General features: G+C 38.8%; 1 protein-coding gene across 1 annotated transcript in view; it reads right to left on the bottom strand.

The window, feature by feature from the left end:
* The window catches only part of nav3 (neuron navigator 3), a 205,567-nt gene that overhangs the window by 144,357 nt on the left and 40,472 nt on the right, over window positions 1–20,738 (bottom strand). The window contains exons 2-3 of the mRNA XM_073837793.1: window positions 4,240–4,357; window positions 3,578–3,630 (exon numbers count right to left, since the gene is read on the bottom strand). Coding sequence (XP_073693894.1) covers window positions 3,578–3,630; window positions 4,240–4,357 — 171 coding nt within the window. The remainder of the gene's footprint in view (window positions 1–3,577; window positions 3,631–4,239; window positions 4,358–20,738) is intronic.

Here is a 20,738-nt window from a genome sequence, read left to right as displayed (position 1 = left end):
CAGATGGAGCCCAGATGATGCAGCCACTTTACAAGCCCTAACACACTTAACTGTACCGGTCCTCCCACATGACCTGAAGAGGTAGCCAATCAGTCAGCCTCTCCTGATGGCCACAAACCTGAAGAAGACACTGACAGCAACTCAAATGTACTGTATATAGACAAACTTGCGGTTACAACCTGTAGAGTTTATATGGTGCATTCTGGGAAGTGCAGTCCAATTATGTGCCTACACATCTGTAGCCTTTTGAAGTGCAATGTGGTTTATTAATGAAGGCTTTAATTGTATAGATTAGAATTCTGACGCTATTGTTTCAGCCGAATGGATTTATAAGGCCCTGTTTGGATTTCTTTGGAGTCTTTTCCAAGCTTGAGGGTGCCTGGTTGTGTTCAAAGGCACTCCCTGCGTGCTCAGTTCCTGCGGTTTCCAGTTTTAGGGACGAGACAACACTGTCAGACTGCATTTGTCCTAACAATGCCTGATGAGAGAGGAAAGAGGTGCAAACAGGGATTTGATAAAGCAGCCGTCAGCCACAAAACAGCCACTAAGAAGCCAAGAGACTCCTCAGTGACATCTTAATACTAAATGAGATTACAAACTGCATATTAAATTGGCCAATTTTCCAATATGTTGCCTCTGATGATCTCTGAGAGTTGTATGTACAAAGGAATTTGTGTACATGCCTCGGAGACATCTCCACATGTTGCAATCCCTGGATCTGCTAATCAAGGCAGGCTTATGGGATATGCTCAAGTCCCGGGGAACTCCCAATCTGATGTATAACCTCCAGAAATAGCTGTCTCTCACTGACTAGGCCACAAATGGCAGCAAGGGCTCATTTGGTGGACCAACATGTTCAGAATTCCAGACTAATCAGAATACCAGCCTTGGGATCGTAGCCATTCCTTTTAGGAAAAGTGGGTCCTATCTTTTTAGCTTCTGGTGCAGTTGCGGTTCAAAAGACAAATGTTTCCATAAGGGTCAGTGAATGAACAGACAGCCTGTAGGCGGCGATTTATCTGCCTCTCTTCATGCCAGTTTAATTAAGCCCCGAGAGACCAATCAGATCAATGAGAGAGAGTTTATTACGCATGTAATTTAGCAACCATCTTCATTGCCCGGGAAAGCACCCAACAGTACACTCATTTAGCTGAAGCTGAGTCACTTTTAACAGGTGCTTTTAATGGACATGAGCAAGCGTTTTTTTGCTAATGCCAAAGTTGTAAATTTTATTGGTTTGCAGAGGAAAATGCATGGAGGGCTATCTAATCCTAATCGATAAGGAATTTCCTTTAGTCATAATTGATTATTCCTCAATGGCAGATTGCCGACTCCCTGTGCAATGAGGCTTAACGTGATTTATTGTTTAATATTAACTGCCACACAGTAACAAATACAGGAAAAGGGGCACAATAGATTAGCTTCCTGACTTGTTCCTGAACATGTTAACCAGGCTGAGGCCAGGATTTTTCTTTATCCTCTCATTTAACACACATACAGTTGAAGTCAAAAGTTTTCATACACCTTGCAGAATCTGCAAAATGTTAATTACTTTAACAAAATCAGAGGGATCATACAAAATGCATGTCCACAAGAGAAAATAATAGTTGAATTTATAAAAATGACCATGTTCAAAAGTTTGCATACACTAGATTCTTAATACTGTGTTGTTAACTAAATGATCCACAGCTGTTTTTTTTTTTTTTTTTGGTGATAGTTGGTCATGAGTCCATTGTTTGTCTGCTGTTCTTCAGAAAAATCCTTCAGGTCCCACAAATGTTTTGGTTTTTCAGCATTTTCGTGTATTTGGACCTTTTCCAACAATGACTATGATTTTGAGATCCATCTTTCCACACTGAGGAAAACTGAGGGACTCATTTGCAACTATTACAGAAGATTTCTAATGCTCACTGATGCTTCAGAAGGAAACATGATGCATTGAATTTGAAGATCAGGGTAAATTTAACTTATTTTGTCTTCGGGAAAATATGTAAATATCTTCTATAGCTGAAGGACAGTACTAAATAAAAAAAGAATATGATATTTAGGCAAAATAAGAAAAAGGTACACAACTTCATTGCGTTCAAAAGTTTACACCCCTTGCTCTTAATGCATAGTTTTTCCTTCTGGAGCATCAGTGAGCGTTTGAACCTCCTGTAATAGTTGCATACGAGTCCCTAAGTTGTCCTCAACATGAAAATAAGGATCTCTAAATCATACAGTCATTGCTTAAACAAGCAAAAATGCTGGTTAACCAGCCCAATTTCTATGATTAAGCTTGTTTAAGGGGAGGTGGAGCTGGTGAAAAACACTAGTTCCAAACCTCTATGATTCTGTGTATTATGTGGAAGACACAACACAATATTTTAGAAACATTTTAGCTGTTATTGTCCATTCAGATCAAGTCAATTGAGTAAAAAAAGTTTAAACCCGACAAAATTGACATTTATGTAGCATAAAAGTGATCCATACAACTCCAGTGGTTTGATCCAGCTTCTAATCATTGTATTTGTATACATGCGTCCCACTTTCACTGGAAGATTTTACTTCTTAGCTGATGTATTCCTATAATCTTTCCAAGAACCGTGTACACTAGCATCCCATCTATTAACAAAGCATGCTGTTTGTGCACAATAACCTGTTTCTATCAATCAAATACTGGCAAATACCTTAGCAATCACAGAGAAGTCTCCCACCAATCTGCAACAATGTGCTGATGTTATGGTCATGAATCTTGGCTGCGATACAGAGTGTGTACGTCAAATTCCTCCATAACCTCAACTTCCCGTAAACAGTTTCTCATAAACAGACACACTTCCTCAGTGTAAAACCTCTACATACGTGTGCACACTCATGCTGGCAGCAGGTGCAAGATCAATGGGCATTGAATGGAACAATGAAACCTCCTACGCCTCCCCCGAAACACACACACACCATCGCACAGTTAGCCTTGAACGTAAGCTTTTACGGGGGTCTTTGTGCTCTTCCAATCTGACAAGCATACCTACATGGGAGCTGTTAGGAGAAGCCCACAGCAACTATCCCAGGATTCTCTGCTGTACTCATTGACATGCAGAGAGTTATAGCCTAGGACTCGGGCCGGGCCATTCTACTGCAGAAAAGACCTGTGGGGCCACTAAAGCCTTTACTCTAGTATAGCTTAGCAAGAGTTTAATCACTGCAATGTGCTACAGTAGAAGCACAACATAAGCATATAAGATCTTACCTACACTGATAACAGCAAAGAATCTTTATTTTGCAGAATCATCAGCAAAAACATCATGCAGACCAGATGCAATTTTATGAGACTGGTTTATCTTAGTGATACAGTGACATGGTGTTTGTAGTAAATATGCTATATAATACAGTTGTGACATAAATCCATAAATAAATTGTACTGAAGGTAAAATTTAATTATTTTATGTAAGAATAGTTTATAGCTGGTAAATGTTTGCAGAAAAAAAGACTGGAAAATGTGGTATAAAGCTAATATTTCAAAAAAACAAAATAAAGAAAGAACAGGCATCATGTTGTTAATGTATTACATGCATAATGACCAAACAAAAAATACACTTACCATTTGAGAGTGACTCTTGGGGCAGCTGTTAATATCTTCTACCTTCTCATTAGCTGCAACAGAAATATTGCTGGGTTAAACCTCTGCAGCACACTGGTACAAAACAGAGATGTGCACCACAACCTCTGGCCTTTCCATCCATGGGTTACTGTTATGAGGCAAGAAAGTTTGTCTTTCCAGTTTGTGATTGAATGAGCATCTGTATGTTTGCAGTGTGGGAGAAAACGCTGAGAAAATGAACGGCTGTTAATTCATCAGCTGTTGGTTGCGAGTTTGTGACATAAGATCTGCCATTGTATGCTGGAGGTTCATAATAAAGTTTCAGGACAGCCCAGAGGAGGGGAAAATGGGATGGGGGAAAGAACGAAGGAAAAATAAAAAAGACAGACTGACACACATGCACACAACGCAAACCACTCTGGGCTCGCTAAAGTGAACACATGGGAGACACATGCTTTAATAGTGCAGAAATAGCATTCAATTCTCCTGTTGATGATTTTCCACAGCTTCTAATCCAGTTTAACGTGAGCAGAATAACTTGCAGTAATCGCAGTAAGTAGTTATGTTTTACACAAATAATTTTATCACTCAAATGAGCTGTGAAGATTTATTAGCCTGCACTGTGTGTGTGTGTGTGTGTGTGCGCGTGCGTGCAGTCTTACCTATTATATGGATGATTTCTGCCAGCAGAACTCCATCGGGTATGTCCTGAGTCAGGTCCTTAATAAGCCTCGGACAGCCGGACTTGGCCAAATAATGGTTCGCCCAATCAGTGTAGATCTATAGGGAATATGAGGAAAAAAATTTGATGAGGAATAGAAAACAAACTCTGGACAGACAATACCACCAACCTGATCTTATGACGAAAATGTACCTGTGGGAACTTTTTTGCAAGACGCAAAATACATACCGCCATGTACGTTCGTGACATATTCAATGTAAAATATACACTGAATGGCGCTAAAAGAGTGTTAGTTTTTTCCCCTGGAACAGATGAACGTACATATGGTACGTTTTATGTGAAGTTGGTTTTTGTACGTGTTACCGCATTTTTGACTTGAAAATGCGCTATAATTCTAATTGTCCATGATGTTTTAAAATTACGTACCATCTGCATTACACCTAAACCTACCCGATAGTATGAACAAAAGTGAATGTGCCGTGAAAACGGGTGCATTTTTGACATGAGATCAGGTAGGACAATATATATTAATGACGACTTAAATGAAGAACCTAAGCAGCTTAAAGGCATCTGTGGTTTCATTGACAGAATATCGAGACATGATGACCAGAACCACATAGGAAAACAAAAACTATGAGAGTAAGAGAAAGAGAAAAACATAGCCATCAAAGCAGCCGACTTGAGTATGTGGTCAACCTAATCAAAACTATCAATGAGGGTTTACCTTGATTCTCTACTGGATAGAATCCAGCCCTTACATTAGATTGTGATACTGCTGATCTATTTAATCAGCTGGGGATTACAAGGATAGTACTTACTTACAACAAATTAACTCTTCCAAAGGCTAATTCCTCTCTAAAGGATAGTGCCATTGCACACTGAGCTTTTAAACCATTGTTGAAGTCTTTTAAATGAAGTGGTGGTGCAGCTACAGTAAGATTTTACAAACCAGTTTAGAGCAGCGCTAGAAGTGAAACAGCAAAAAACTCCATTAAAACAGCATGCAGGGAACACTACATTAAGTCCTTATTTATTGATTAATATACCTGGTCTGTTCAAACAAATGCAACCCCCTGGTGTCTCAGTAATATGTCTAAAAGATTCCTCGGATAGATGTTCCTCAGGGGTCTGTTCTAGGGCCCCTTTAAAACTCATGCCACAAATCTTAGAGTTCTGCTCTTTCGTTGTGATTTTAGGATTAGATCTCATTGCACATGAGGCAAGCGGTTTTCCATTTCCCACTTAAGTGAGAGCACACCAGTGGCAAGGGACACTCTCAGAGCTCACATCCTTTCTCTAATAGAATTGCCTGTATGGGGCCTTTGTCTGTAAGGTTTCAAATCAGTGTGTGAATTACACAAAGATTATTGGGGACAGCATGTATTTTACTTCTCATGTTTTGTCAAAGTAAAATCAGAGTTTGATCCTAACAGGAAAATGGTCAACCATCCTACTGTTGTTCTGACTTCCTTTAGGCAGTTTTAGTCTTAATTAGAGTGAACAGACCTCCCCAAAACCCCCTTCATCTACACCCTGCTTAAAATTAAAATTATGAATGACGTACTAAGATCTATTTAAAGTGGTAAGCTTCATTTACACCCACAAACCCAGTAAAATTTCAAAGGAATTTTCATTTACGTAGCTAGTTTCATTTTAGACCATATTATAATGCCTCATAAAATGAAAAAAGATCAGCCATACTCTCTCGCCACCTCAAACACAGTGACCAATTAAACACATTTATGCCTTCACCAGGAAAAAGGGAGCATTCCGCTCAAAGATGCCACAGTTCAAAGGTTTCGTCTGTTGTGGTTTCAGCATATGATGAGGAGTCGTTAACAAGAACAGGGTGATGAAGAGCTCTTTAGTCATCCTCCCACTTAAACACAACACAATACAAAAGAAAGCCAATAAAGGCCTCCGCTCACCACTCTAAACCACAGTCACCTCCGAGAGTTGAGTAAACAAACAGCTTCACTGCCGCACATGCCAACACCTCCAGTCACGGCAGAGAAAGCAGCAAAGAATTTACACATTTCCGCAGCATCAAGAAAACCAGGTGAATTCTGCTGCGGTTTGGCTATGATTTTAAAGTTCTGGTTCATCCTGCTAGCCAGGATCTAGAAGGAATTTGTACTTCTGTGGCTTAACCTGAGTGAGGTAAACTGACGCAGTGGTTGAAAGGTCAGAAAAGGAAGTGGAGTATAAGACAGCGATTCTCTGCAGCACAACCCTGTTCCCCTTTTCCCTGCCTGACGAGGGGCTGAGAGAATTAGGGGTGCCGCAGTGCCACAGTTGTTCATGCGCTCGACGGGCAGAAAATGTCCATCTGGACCTTTGAAAAGAAGGAAAGAGAAATCACTCTGTCTTCCTCTTATTGCCTCCAGCGCCCGGAGATCAACAAAGAAAGCAAGTGAGACATTGGAGGAGAAAGCAAGACGAGAGAACAAAATGACAGAGAGAGAGAAAGTGACCAAGACAGTATTAGAGAGAGAGAGAGAGAGAGAGAGAGAGAGAGAGAGAGAGAGAGAGAGAGAGAGAGAGAGAGAGAGAGAGAGAGAGAGCAAAGAACAACAGGAAAAGCAAGAGACTACTGCACATTTTAAAAATGGATAACCCAGTAGCAGTTATCCTTTTCATGCTTTGCTGTAACTCACTACAGTCCTGGTAAGATTTTTCACAAAGTAGATTTGTAATCCTGGGTTAATGTTACTATATTAATGGTTAATAACATCAACTGAACAAATACAGCGCACAGTGACCAAACAACCTGGGCCATACATGCCATGTGACTAATGATCTCTCTAAGGCAGTGTTCGGGAGTAACTAGTTGCATGTAATTTAATCACAAAATAAGTGTAACTGTAATCTGCTTGTTACTGAGAGAATTTGTGTAATTAAATTATAGTTAAAAAAAGGTTAGGTTAACCCTGCCAGGTTAATGGATTTACATTAAAAAAAAAAGTCAGAAATTTAGAAAAGTAATAAAAAAGTAATCAAATGTAATCAGTTACGTTACTTTAATAAAGTAACTGAAATAGTTACACTACAATACATCTACACTACATTTTAAAGAGGGTAACTAAATATGTAACCTGTTACATTTCCAAAGTAACCTTCCCAACACTGCTCTAAAGCTGCAGGAAAAAGACATTGCTAATGGCACCAAAAGAAAGGATGGAAAAATATCTATTTCATACTATTTTAAGTCAGACTACACAGCTATGTTTGAATGGCCATCAATAGAAATGCCTTTGCAGATGCTTTTTAGTGTAGTTAGGGTAGGCCATCTACCAGCATAGGCCAGCTGGACCATGATAACCACCAAATGTGTTTCATAAATAATCCCCTCAAAAAGATTCTGCAAACATAAAAAGTTAATGAATATTTAATGATTGCTTTACTTTTTGATCAGTAATGTCCTACAGTTCTATGTTTCGCACAATATATTCTACCTTTGGGACATTAAAAGTTACGCTTCATAATCTTGGGTTAACAATGGTGCTACTGTATGTCAAAATTATACATGTAAAATACTGCGGTTCCAATTTATATTAGGTACTATGTACTTACATGAGAAAATAAGTACTTGTACTTGTTTATATTGTATTGCAAAACATGGTTTCCTTGTTGCAGTGTGATTACACATTTAAGTACCAAGTAATATTAATTAACCACATGTACATATAGTTAGGGTTAGGATTAGGGTTTGATTTAGGGTTACTTGCATGTACTTATGCATAATTAATTGTTATTATAATAGTAAGTACATATAATATGTGTAACAAGGACAAAATAAAGTGCTACCCAAAACACTTTTGCTGCTATTGAGGTGGGATACGGGTTAGCTTTGGTGGTAAAGGTAGGTTTAAAGGAGTAGTTCAATTTCAGAACAAAAATTTACAGATAATGTACTCACGCCCTTGTCATCCAAGATGTTCATGTCTTTCTTTCTTCAGTCATAAGGAAATTATGTTTTTTGAGGAAAACATTTCAGGATTTCTCTATATAATGGACTTCTATGGTGCCCCCGAGATTGAACTTCCAAAATGCAGCTATCATAAGACCCTTGTTCCTCGGCTGGGATCATTTAGAGCAGTGTTTCCCAAACTTTTTTTCTGGGGACCCACATTTTAAAGTCGATAAATCCTTGTGACCCAATAAACATTAGGCCCATATAGTTCATATATCACGAAGAAAATTTATGCATTAACAAAATATGTATGACCATTTTTAAGGTCATGCTTCCACTTAACTATTTAAAAGAGATACAGATATTTGACAAAGCACATCTTTTTTATTTAAGTAAACTGCAGATTTGCAGAAAATGTTGTTTACCACAAACACAATATTTATCCGTTATTTTGATATCAAATCAAAAAGTGCTTTTTCAGCATTGTGATCCTCTTTTATCTCAGTACACTAATACAATAACAGACATATTCACGTTTAAACTCAATAAAAACAACGTATTATTCAATGCACTTGACTTCTAGATTTGTATATTAAAGTTGCTCAAGCAAGTTGCAACACATTTAAACACAACATAGGGAGGCTATAGCTTCCTTTTTTTAATTAAAAATTGGGCTATCAAAAAATATTTTAATTAAAACTTACCACAGACAGAAACAGTCGGCTCTCATGCTTTTCTTTCGCATTAAATCTTTATTAAAAACAATCCTTTTAAAGAACTTTTCTGCCTGGACAAGTGCACGTATTATGTTCCCTTTTTCTTTAAAACTGCATTTTTGCTTATTTTAAACCTAGCCAAAAAGCTACGTGTTGACTGTGAAAAAGTGGGTTTCATTTATATGCATTTATGGGACATTTTCGTGTCAATCCATGTTCATTTTTACAGCGAACAATGCGCTGTCACTTTAATTCAGCGCTTGCAGCACAGCAAAAAATAGATTCTGCCGAAATGATCGCTGCTCTGCTGCAAACGCACTGCTTCTGGGACGTACTGCTGGACAGCAACCGCGTGCAGTGTGAACGCTCCAATCCGTTAACATGGGTACGAAAAAAAATACGCAACGCATACGCACTGCAGACGGAGTATGTGTGAAACAGGCGATGCAGAGCGCAGCTAAAGAACAACAACAAAAAAAGAAAGCGGAAGAAGAAGAAAACGACGAGCGGCTAATAGGTGAACTACACATATAAATTTTAATCAAGAGTATATAGCGCACTGAAAAAGAGTGCTCGACTTGGCGACCCATACAAAATCTCCCGCGACCCACTTGTGGGTCGGGACCCCGCCTTTGGGAATGACTGATTTAGAGCCCTTTGAAGCTGAATTTAAACTGCATTTTGGAAGTTCAAACTCAGGGGCACCATAGAAGTCCATTATATAGAGAAATCCTGAAATGTTTTCCTCAAAAAACATAATTTCTTTATGACTGAAGGATGACAAGGAGGTGAGTACATTATCTGTAAATTTTTGTTCTGAAAGTGAACTACTGTGAAAACATTTATGTACAAAATAAGTTCATTTTAGCAAATGATTAATTTAAATGTAAGTACATTGTAGTTAAGGCCACCTAATATAAAATGGGGCCAATGCTGCTTAAAAGCTGCCTAATTTCTGTGCTACCTGTTTGCAAACAGGTTTCCCAAACACTTTTACCATTGGCCAGACAACCAACCCCTCCCCAAACGCTATTGGCTGAGCTTATGTTGCCGTGCAGGGCCGGTTGGGATGCTAAACAAACAAAGCAATGTTTTGAAAACATCACCGAGCCAAAGCGTTTTCACTTTTCAGGGAAAATTGGTTTACTTAAAGTTGTCTCTGCATATTAAGCCGGGATAAAAGAAGGTATTTAATGTCAGAGAAATTACATGCTTCAGCTTTAACTTGAGGTTTAAAAGCAAAAAATGAAAATTTAAAAAAAAGAAAAAGGTAGACAGGTAGAAGAAGAGAAGATTCTCATTAAAATAAGGCTAAAGGAGTATCTCCGCGTTCTGGTAATGAGGACAGCAGTGGATACAGATGAAATCTCCCTGAGAGAACCATTACCACAGTCATTTACTTTTTTAGAAACAGATTGGTTTATCTGAAAACCAGCATTAACATTTTCATCAGCCTGGGCAATGAACAGTATACCGAAGAGAAGCTCTGTTACAAACAAGCTGGCATCTCCAATGCACATGATAACCAGCAGTAAACTGTAAATGCTTTAATCAATGCTGCCATTAACACTCAGGCACGAGGGAGGGTGAAACGGCCGGTCTGCAGCTGTAAATAAGCGACTGTTATGGCAGAAGGAAACTGGTTGTAAAGCAGTCTTTCAATCCGATAGTTTCACGGAGGGAAGTGCACTGAGCCAAGGTTAAACAGTTTCCCGTCCCGTTATTTTAGGGGATGAACTTGCTGATGTTTCCCACTGTGAGACCGGCAGAAGCTCGCATGAACACAAACACATCCCAAAGTCAGTCCCGATGCTCCTTAGTCCCCAGATGTGTACTGGATCCCATCTAAACAGCATTAATCTAATGCCCTAGCTCCCTGTGACTTCACTCACAGCTATTTATCATGCGTCACTGTTTCTTTTCTCGCGACCCATTATTTTCGATTCATCCCAACAGCTCTGACACTGTGGTTTTGTCTCTATTAATGAGCAAGCGCTTGTTTGGCTGATGCATCACTTCACTGTAAAACCCAACTATGCCACCCTCAGCGTTCACACAGCATTAAACGAACACACACACACACAGAGACACACACTCATACGGCCGTCATTCATGAGCGCTGCCTCCTCCCCTCGCGAGCAGGTTGCCAACGCACACATACATGTGTCCAGACACACACATCCATCAAACAAAAACACAAATCCCCTGGCTTTGTCCCTGACTCTAAGAAGCAGTCAACAGTCCCTGCTATTTCAGCCTGCTAGAGTTAAGCTCAAGTGAAGTGTGTGTACCTCTTAAGAGTATCTGAGCCCAGGTTGTCCCCGTCCTCAGCGTCCCGCTGATAAACGGCAGCGTTCGGCTCTCTCTACAGTCTGCTCTCTATGCAGTGCCTATAACTGCGCAGGTACTGGAAGCCTGTGATTGCAATAGTCAGCCAAAAGGGGGAGTCAGCTGCTGAGAAAAGCTGTCATGCATCAACCAGAAGGGGTCTGTGAGTTCAATGCCTTGCGGACCCATCCAAAGACCGTATTTGGGGTTTATTTGAATGCTTTTAGATGAAGTTTAGATTATGAATCACAGGACTGGGTGGAAAACGGATGGAATTGTGTTGTTAATAAAAAACGAGGCGCTTCATAAGCATATGGAATATTTAACAGCCCTGAAACACTTGAGGGCTGTTGTGCAATGCTGTAAATTGAGTTATATGGTACTGTACGGGACTGTAAAACCTATATCTTATAAGAGGAATTCATGGTAATTGAAAACAAAATCAAGGCAAAAGGAAGGAGGTTAGTACAGCAGGAAGTTGTTATAAAGCCAGTTTGCTCTTAAACATTTCCAACAAACAAATATAGTGTAAAAAATGTGTTTTTTTCCCTAAGTGGTGCTTAAAGTTAATGGAGTCCAAATCAGCATTGCACCCCACTGTCTTTCATGGTATTATGGAAGCCTGTTTCTGTCACTGAATAAAACATAAAAAAGGTTATTGCAACTTGTTATCTCACAATTCTGAGTTTCATATATAAACTCAGTCAGACTAAAGTATATAAACTAAAGTCAGAATTGAAAGTTATAAAGTCAGAACTGCGAGATATAAACTGGCAATTCTGAGAAATAAAGTCACAACTGCGAGTTATAAAGTCAGAATTGTGTGATGTAAACTCACAATTCTGAGAAATAATGTCAAAATTGTAAGATATAAACTTGTAACATTTCAGGCTGTTTTTTTTTTCACCTCAGAACTGGACTTTATAACTCGCAATTGCGAGTTTATATCTCACAATTATGAGAAAAAAATTTCAGAATTGCAAGGTACAAACTCGAAATTGCGTGAAAAAAGTCAGAATTGTGAGATACAAAGTCGCAATTGCGAGAAAAAAGTCAAATATATATCTAGCAATTTTGACTTCATTTCTTGCAATTGTGAGTTTATATCCCACAATTCTGACTTTCAAACTAGCAATTCTGACTTTATAACTCGCAATTGTGAATTTATATCTCAGTTCTGAGAAAAAAAAAGTCAGAATTGCGAGTTTATATGATGCAATTCTGAGAAATAAAGTCAGAATTGTAAGATATAAACTCACAATTGCAGGAAAAAAGTCAGAATTGCAAGATACAAGTCGCAGTTGCGTGCAAAAAAGTCAGAATTGTGAGTTTATATCTCGCAATTCTGACTTCATTTCTTGCAATTGTGAGTTTATATCCCACAATTCTGACTTCATATCTAGCAATTCTGACTTTATAACTCACAACTGTTTGTTTATATCTCACACTTTTGAGAAAAAAAAAGTCAGAATTGTGAATTTATATGACGCAATTGTGAGATAAAAAGTCGCAATTACATTTTCAATTTTTTCTTCAGTGGCAGAAACATGCTTTCATATTGTATGGACAAAAACACTTAGGCATTTAAAAAAAATCTTCTTTTGTGTTTCACAGGAAAAGTCATACAGATTTGGAATGACATGAGTGGGGACGATGAAACATTTTAATCACCTGTACTAAAAATTGAATATATTGCTGCGGAGGGTGAGCATACAGAATATGTTCGCAGTATTCAGGGATAGAGAGACACCTCAAAGAAATGGAATCATCTTGTGACACTGTAACTGAGAGTCGAACAAGACTTTGCTGAATCAGGGCTGATGCGACAGCCAACGCAGCTTACTTCTGTTTACCCATAACACACCAGCCGTCAGTCTGTGCAACACTGAGTTTAATGCAGTTTCTCCATTGATTTCATGGTAGTTTTCCGTTCATACCGAGGCACGGCGTTCCGCCACATGAGTGGGAGCGCAGACGGTTGACATATGGCTGTGATTCTCTCATTTAGCTCAGGGGAGATTGGAAGAGGATGGGGTCTAGGGTTTTATTGCGTGTGTACGGTTGTGTATGTGTATTTCAAACATCACTCCCAGACGAGACCCTCAGCGAAGAAGGGCGAGAGTGTTTGTCGGTTCTGCAAGGACGAGACGCCACTGTGCGCTTTGACAGGAAGTCCAGGCAGTTGGGCTGTCAGTACTAGTTTCCTGTGTGTGCGCTGGCCCTTGGCTGGCCCTTCGTCCCATTGAAAGATGTGCCTCCTAAATGCTCTCAGACAGGACACCCACACAAACTTGAACCCAGTGAGACCATGACAAATGTCCCTTCGTCTCACCTGGCATGACATTATCATTGTTGACTCGGCATAAAGTTGACATTTGGAGATGCACTTCATGTTGAGACCTCGAAGGTGAAATTGATAGGGTGCTAAACCCTGCCCACTCTGTTAGATCACATTCTCATTGACCCATTGATGAAATTTCAAAATGTAAACAAACTGGCAAAACGTCCTTTTTAATTGTATATCGGATAAATACCAGCACGTAGGAAGATAACAGGTTTGCCATTTGCGTGCTCTTGACTGAAGACCCTCACAACCGACAGCTAGATTCATTAAGTGACCTGAATTAATCAGTGTCAGTAGCTGCCAATGGAGTTAATTGTGTTTGTTTGAAGGTTGATCGTACATTAAAATCTTCATGAGCGGTGCAAACAGACACTCATTTAGTCTGGTTTCCCTTGAGAATCCCCACGGAGCAGCTAACATCCATACTAAAACACACAGACACGGAGAATTCCCAGCTATGCCGTTCGGTAATTAAAGTATCTTCACAGAATATTCTCCAGAGTTACGAAGACCATGAAAATCAATGGGCGATGATGATGCATGTGAAACAAGGTTACATAATGGTAAAACGACCTTTTGTCTTTCCCTCGATATTATAAGTTTGGATATAATACGTATTTGTGATCAACAGTTCTCTGTTTGAGTTGTGGCTTAGTGTTAACTCATTGAACCTGAATGTTCATATGGAGAATGCATTTGGAATCCAGTGTTGAAATAGTATTACGCAACACGGTTGTCTACATTGACACCTTGAGAGATGTACTGCATGAACCAAACTGGACACATCTGGAAGATATCACCATGCCAAACCTTTTCATCTTTAAACAGTTCCTGGTTTTCCTCTTTCCAGTACAAACATCATTATCTTGTCCAAAGGAGCCAGTAGCCCTTCATCTCACTTAATGTTCCCAATAATAGCACCTGTCAGCCCCATGGTCGCTTCATTAAAGGTCCACAAACACTCACAGTAACAGCCAAACTCTATTCCTTTGAGCCCTGTATGGCGAAAAAAAATCCCTCTTTAAGTGGAAAATAATGCAACACATTGTAAAAGCAAACACATTTGTAACCTTGCCACTTGTTAATGGCTGGAACTTCTGCCAAGCAACAAATAAAATACCTTTCCTAATATGCAAATACGTTGTAGTTTGTCTATAAAACCTGAGGTGTGCCTGTTTCCCACACTAAACCTTGCAAGAAAACGTCTAGGCCATATTTCACCAAAAAAAGATTAATGATTGTTAATGATTAAAGTGAAAAATGTATTACAATAATGAAAATCTAATCAGATTCATATGGAAGCCTGTTTCCACCACTGAAAAAAAATAAAATTTATCTCGCAATTCTGGCTTTTTTCTCAGAATCACATGATATAAACGTACAATTGTGAATTATAAAGTCAAAATTACGAGATATAAACTCAATTCTTTTGTTTTCTTCTCAGAATCGCCATATAAACTCGCAATTGCAAGTTATAAAGGGAGAATTGTGTGATATAAACTCGCAATTCTGACTTTTTTTTCTCGGGCTTCTATAGATTCAACTTTAAGAAAAACATTAAAAACACTCGGTTTGAAAACTTTAAAAATACTTTCTGAAGCCCAGAGAAGTTTTTTCGATCTGTTACACAGACACATGCCAGCAAAGCACTCGTGTTTGATGAGAGCTGAAACAGAGATATGAAGGACCTCACGGCAGGGGAGCCAGTGTCTTCAATTCTCTTCCAGTTGTCAATCAACAGAAGTGGAGAGAGTGAAAGCAAGAAGCAGGGACAGAAAGATACAAAGATTAAAAAAGCTAGAGACAGAAATGTGAGGAAAGAAAGTAAATAAGGCGTTTTCTTGAAGTGACATTCAAGAGTTACGGGAAGCTAAAGGCGTTTTATAAAGGCTCCCTGCAATTCTAGAGTACGAATGGTGAAGGACACTCTGTTCCTAGTCTCAGATGGGAATATTTGGCAAAAAGGGCAAGATTTAATTTGATCAAATTGTTTATGCAACCTCAAAAATGACATAACTGTGGTAAACAATACTTAAACTGTGGTTGGTTGGTTTATATGTCCGTCAAATAGTCTCTTCCTGTCTTAGTGGGTGGATCTCAACCAGAATAAACTGCAATGAGGACCATACTTACATCTCAAAGACAACACTGACCTCGACCTCGGTGGAGTTTGAGTGACAGCACTCGGTCATTCAATTACCTCATAATAAATCATAATAAACACAGTGGGATTTTGTTTACTTTGACCTACGATGTGGCCACACTTACAGCAACTGTTACAGAAAAGAGGAATCTCCCTCGGCCTGGCCCATTTCAAAACATGTCATTACTAAAACAGGCACTGCTTCCAGAGAAATATTTGTCATCTAATTAGTAAGTACATTTCATTCAGCGGAAAGGAATAATGAGCGCTACGCTAGAAAATGAAAGTATATCCAGTGGGATCTTGTGTGAAATAGAGCTTAACCATCTAAATCTTTAAATAATTCTGTTGTCTCAAGGTGAAATGCAGCACTGGGATGCGGCAACGCTCAGTAACACTTTCTATGAAGCCTGTAGCCTATATATTATGCATTAAAGATATTCATAATGCATTACAGTACACATTGTAATCGGGTTTATATTGTCATGAATAATTGTAGCTCCAGTTAATACAATATAATACTCGTCTTTACACATTCAACGAGTAGGGTGCATTTTAACACTTGGTAAACTCAAAAAGTGAGGCTGAATGTAAGCTATAATGACTTCTCTTTAAAAGACACATACACATCAAGTGTATCATAAGATATTATGAATGCATAGAAAGTAAACACCACATTAGCACTGCATACACACTTCATGAAAAGTGTTACTCAAAACACTAAGGCTGAAATGACTGAGGATTAAGGATTTTTGGTGTGTGACATCTAAACTCACTATTTTATCTTGTAAAACTCAAAACTCACAGCTTAGCTGGCTCTGGCTTGAGAAACAGCATCTTAGCTCTACTAGCTTGTAACGTTTCGTCTCTTAGCGACGCAAAGCTATTCCTGTCGCTCCGTATGTCTCTATAATTAGCAGCAGACCTGTAAGAGCCACCATCACTAAATAAATCACACAGTTTAGAAAAGTAAATACCAAACGTGTAATTAGTCTCCATGAACTTCTTACCGAGCACCAGTTAGACTGCAACAAGTGACTGATTTGTGGGAGGATGGAGGTAGAGACGTTAGATGTGATCCAAAACCTATTGAGCTGCCAACCCAGACATGATTTTAAGGCATCATAGAACACTATAATAAATACTACTACTACTACTACTAAATATATTATTTATAATAAATAAAAACTTGTTTGTAAATGATGTTCAAAAAAAGTTGTATAACTTTATATTCATAAACGAAGTAATAATTTACCCAAAAATCTAAAAAAAATTAATCTTCGAAACACAAATTAAGATATTTTTGATCAAATCTGAAAGCTTTCTGACCCTGCATTCTCTACTCTTGTAAATGTGCATCAAAGATTGACACAGAAGACATTGTTGAAATCATTCAACAAGTGGTTATTTTTGTTTTCTTTGTGGACAAAAAGTATTTTCATAGCTATATAAAGTTATGGTTTAACCACTGATGTCACATGGCTTTTTTTGATGTCTTTACTACCTTTCTAGGCCTTGAACATGGCCGTTGCTGTCTATGCAGGTTCAAAGAGCTCTCGGATTTCATCAAAAATATATTAATTTGTGTCATGAAGATAAAGTCTTACAGGTTTAGAACGACATGAGGGTGAGTATTGATTTTCAATATTGATCAAAATGAATGTTTCCTGAGCAGCAAATCCGCATATTAGAATGATTTCTGAAGGATCACGTGGCACTGAAGAGACTGAAGTAATGGCTGCTGAAAATTCTGCTTTGCCATCACAGAAATAAATTACATTTTAAAATGTACTGAAATAAGAAACAGGTGATGGAAACTAATAATATTTCATAATATTACAGTTTTTACTGTTTTTTTAATCAAATAAATAGGTGAGAATAAAAGACTTGTCTAAAACTAATAGCATAAAAACGGTCCAAACTAATTATATTAATTGCATTTTTATGCTTATTAGAGCAACATTATAGTAGTTTAGCAACATGCTGATGTCAAAATGTATTGGAAACAATTTAACTTTTGCTAGGAGTTTGATTGACAGGCGATCTGACCAATCATAATGCAGAATCTGCCATTTTGTCCGACAAACAAATCAGACAGGAGAGCAGATTAACATTGACTTAAACTAAAAAACTAAAAAAAATGTGTACTGACGTCTATCCATGGTTGAAATAAAATACCTTCAGATGCTCATTCATATTTATTTTGTGCTATAACTTCGGTCGGTTCACGTGCTGCTAGAACTAAGACGCTACAGCGATCTGTCACGACACATTAAAGAGCCACAAAACATTATATTTTGTTTGAATTTCCTACTAAATGACAAAATTTACTAGAAGTAACACTGTCTGTCTTGTCTGTGGGTGCTTTGTCAGCCTCTTTGTTCCCCAATGAATTTTTCACTGCCTGAGAACATGTGTGGTGTGAGAGCACCTTTGCTTGTCGGACATAGCAGCAGTAGTTAAGGGGAAGGGGTCTTTGTGAAGGGTCAATTGTGAGCTGAGCCATCTTACACTTCACATGAGTTTGTGTGGCCTATGTAGAGCATTCCAGATTAGTCACTTAAATGGTCCCATTACTCTTGTGAACTTTGTAGGTGACTCAAGGGGTCTAGATTTGCATTTCATTATCATTATCTGACATCAAAAAGATGTCATGAGGATAATGGGCAGTAGTTTTGTCTCTGTATTTTTCAGTCAAGAAAAAACTGCACAAGCCGTCCTGTTAATACAGGATGACTGGCCTTTATGGAAAGTAGACAGTAGTAGAGGTGGGGGTCCCGGTGAGTCAGCACAGTTGTGTTCCTGTATCAGTAGCCTGACTTAACATCCCATAAGTGGATATCAGTGAGAATGTATTGCATTTGGAAGAGCAGCGATTGCAGCATTGCAGCGAGTCAGGCTGCTTCCTCTGGGTAATTAGTCACGCTTCCTGCTAGTGTTCAATTAAGTCTGGCCTCACGCTCACCCGCGACTGAAAGGTGAGTCAAAGCCTGGGGAGAACCAGTGACACACACCGAAATAACAGCACACTCAATGATAGCATGAACCTGTGACCTTCACTATGGTGCATATACGAATGCACACTCTTCTGCTTTTCATTTATTTGATTTTTTTCCCCTTCTACATACATACACACTCTCTCTCTCTCTCTCTCTCTCTCTGTCTTGCGGTTAGGAGGATTGTAGAAACATGGAAAGGTTACTGATTAGATTTAATGCCCAAGTACTTTCATAAATGAAGCCTTCAAGAAGTCAAAGTATGTTGCCAGTTAACTGAACTGCATCCCATCTGCCCTGATATCATAAACCAGGAACATTTGGATGTGAGGAGTTATGGGTGATGTAGTTACCATGTGTATTTCTGTACCCAAACTATGATGCAAGAAGGATGCCACATGATAAGTGTCAAACCCACAGCTCATCTTTGGTTTTGCCATGGCATTAAACTGATATTTAATACAGATGAGGCTTTCTATTTCATCTGGAATTTGCTGAAGTCTGACATTCCTGTCACATTGACGTAACTTTAATTGGTTTTATAATCAATAATTATGTGGGCTGGTCAGTTGAACACTTGACGCAAAAACGTCCTCATGTTCCATGGATACAGAGAGCAGGATTATGGTTACTTTGAATTCAGGATAGACATTCTCTCTCTATGTAAATCAATCTGTGCAACCTTCACAAATGTGATTTAACTCACTGGCTTTCTCTAATGGCTTTTTGATTTGCATCTTCAACCGGGCTCCTTGGAGCCTGTCTGTCTGCTTAGCGCCCCACTACCAGCAGCTCCCACTAGAGGGCACCATTTTCACTCAATATTGTGGTGCGTCTAATGGAAGAGGGAAAAGCTTGGAATTTTACCCACACCAGAATCCAACAAGCAGGAAACCAAAATATGCTGAGTCATTTTCATTCACTTATGAGTCATTTTAGAGTGAAACCGAACGCAAAGAATAATAGCTACAATTTGATACAAAAGCCCTGCTGTATATCTCTGCGCTACAAACCTTATGAACCAATAAAAGACGCTTTCATCACGTCAGGCCGACCGCCTATCAGAGCCGTGGGGGTCTGTCATCATTCTTTCTGACAGCGAGAACAGGGTTGCTGAGTTTGGGTTTGCCCTGACCTCTACAATCCACACACACACACACACACACACACACACACACACACACACACACACACACACACACACACACACACACACACACACACACACACACACACACAAACACACTAACTAACACACACACAAACACACACACACACACACACACACACTAACACACTAACTAACACACACACACACACACACACACACACACACACACACACACACACACACACACACACACACACACACACACACACACACACAGAGAGACAGAAAGAGGCACACCTTGTAATAGAGCAGTTCAGTTTGTGGTTGAAAGTCTGTGGTTGAAGATCCAATGAAATCTAAATTAGTTTAGTGGCTTTAAGTCCATGTGCATCAGTTTTGAGGCCATCCAGATGCCAGTGTAAGTGCTGACAAAATTCATTTCTAACACTTTAAAATTTACAGTTTTTTTCTTCAATCAGGAAAAAATTGAAGATACTGGTTGAATCCTCTCATGCTACACATATTTGTTTCTAATCAAATGGTGTTTAGAATGAGAGCATCAACATGTCCTTTCCTAAACTTCCAGTTTCAACACGAAACGCATCCACACAGGAAAAAAATAAGTTGTTATTCAAACAAGTCTTTAACATTAATTAAAGGGATTTGGTTCTACAACATAAGTGACACACTGGCTTACCTCATACTACGAAATAACTACAAATACCAATCAAGCAACTTAGCAACCTTCCCTTAAACAACCTTAGACCTTAATCAGGTTAGACATCACATTGAATTCAAAGGACACCTATTATGTCCCTTTTTACAAGATGTAATGTAAGTCCCAGTTGTCCCCAGAATGTGTCTGTGAAGTTACATCTCAAAATACCCCACAGATCATTTATTATATCATTTTCAAAATGCCTATTTT

Source organism: Garra rufa, chromosome 4 (assembly GCF_049309525.1).
Source record: "Garra rufa chromosome 4, GarRuf1.0, whole genome shotgun sequence".
Classification (NCBI taxonomy): Eukaryota; Metazoa; Chordata; class Actinopteri; order Cypriniformes; family Cyprinidae; genus Garra; species Garra rufa.
Note: the sequence above shows the minus strand (reverse complement) of the source record. Positions and strands in the feature narration are given on the sequence as shown.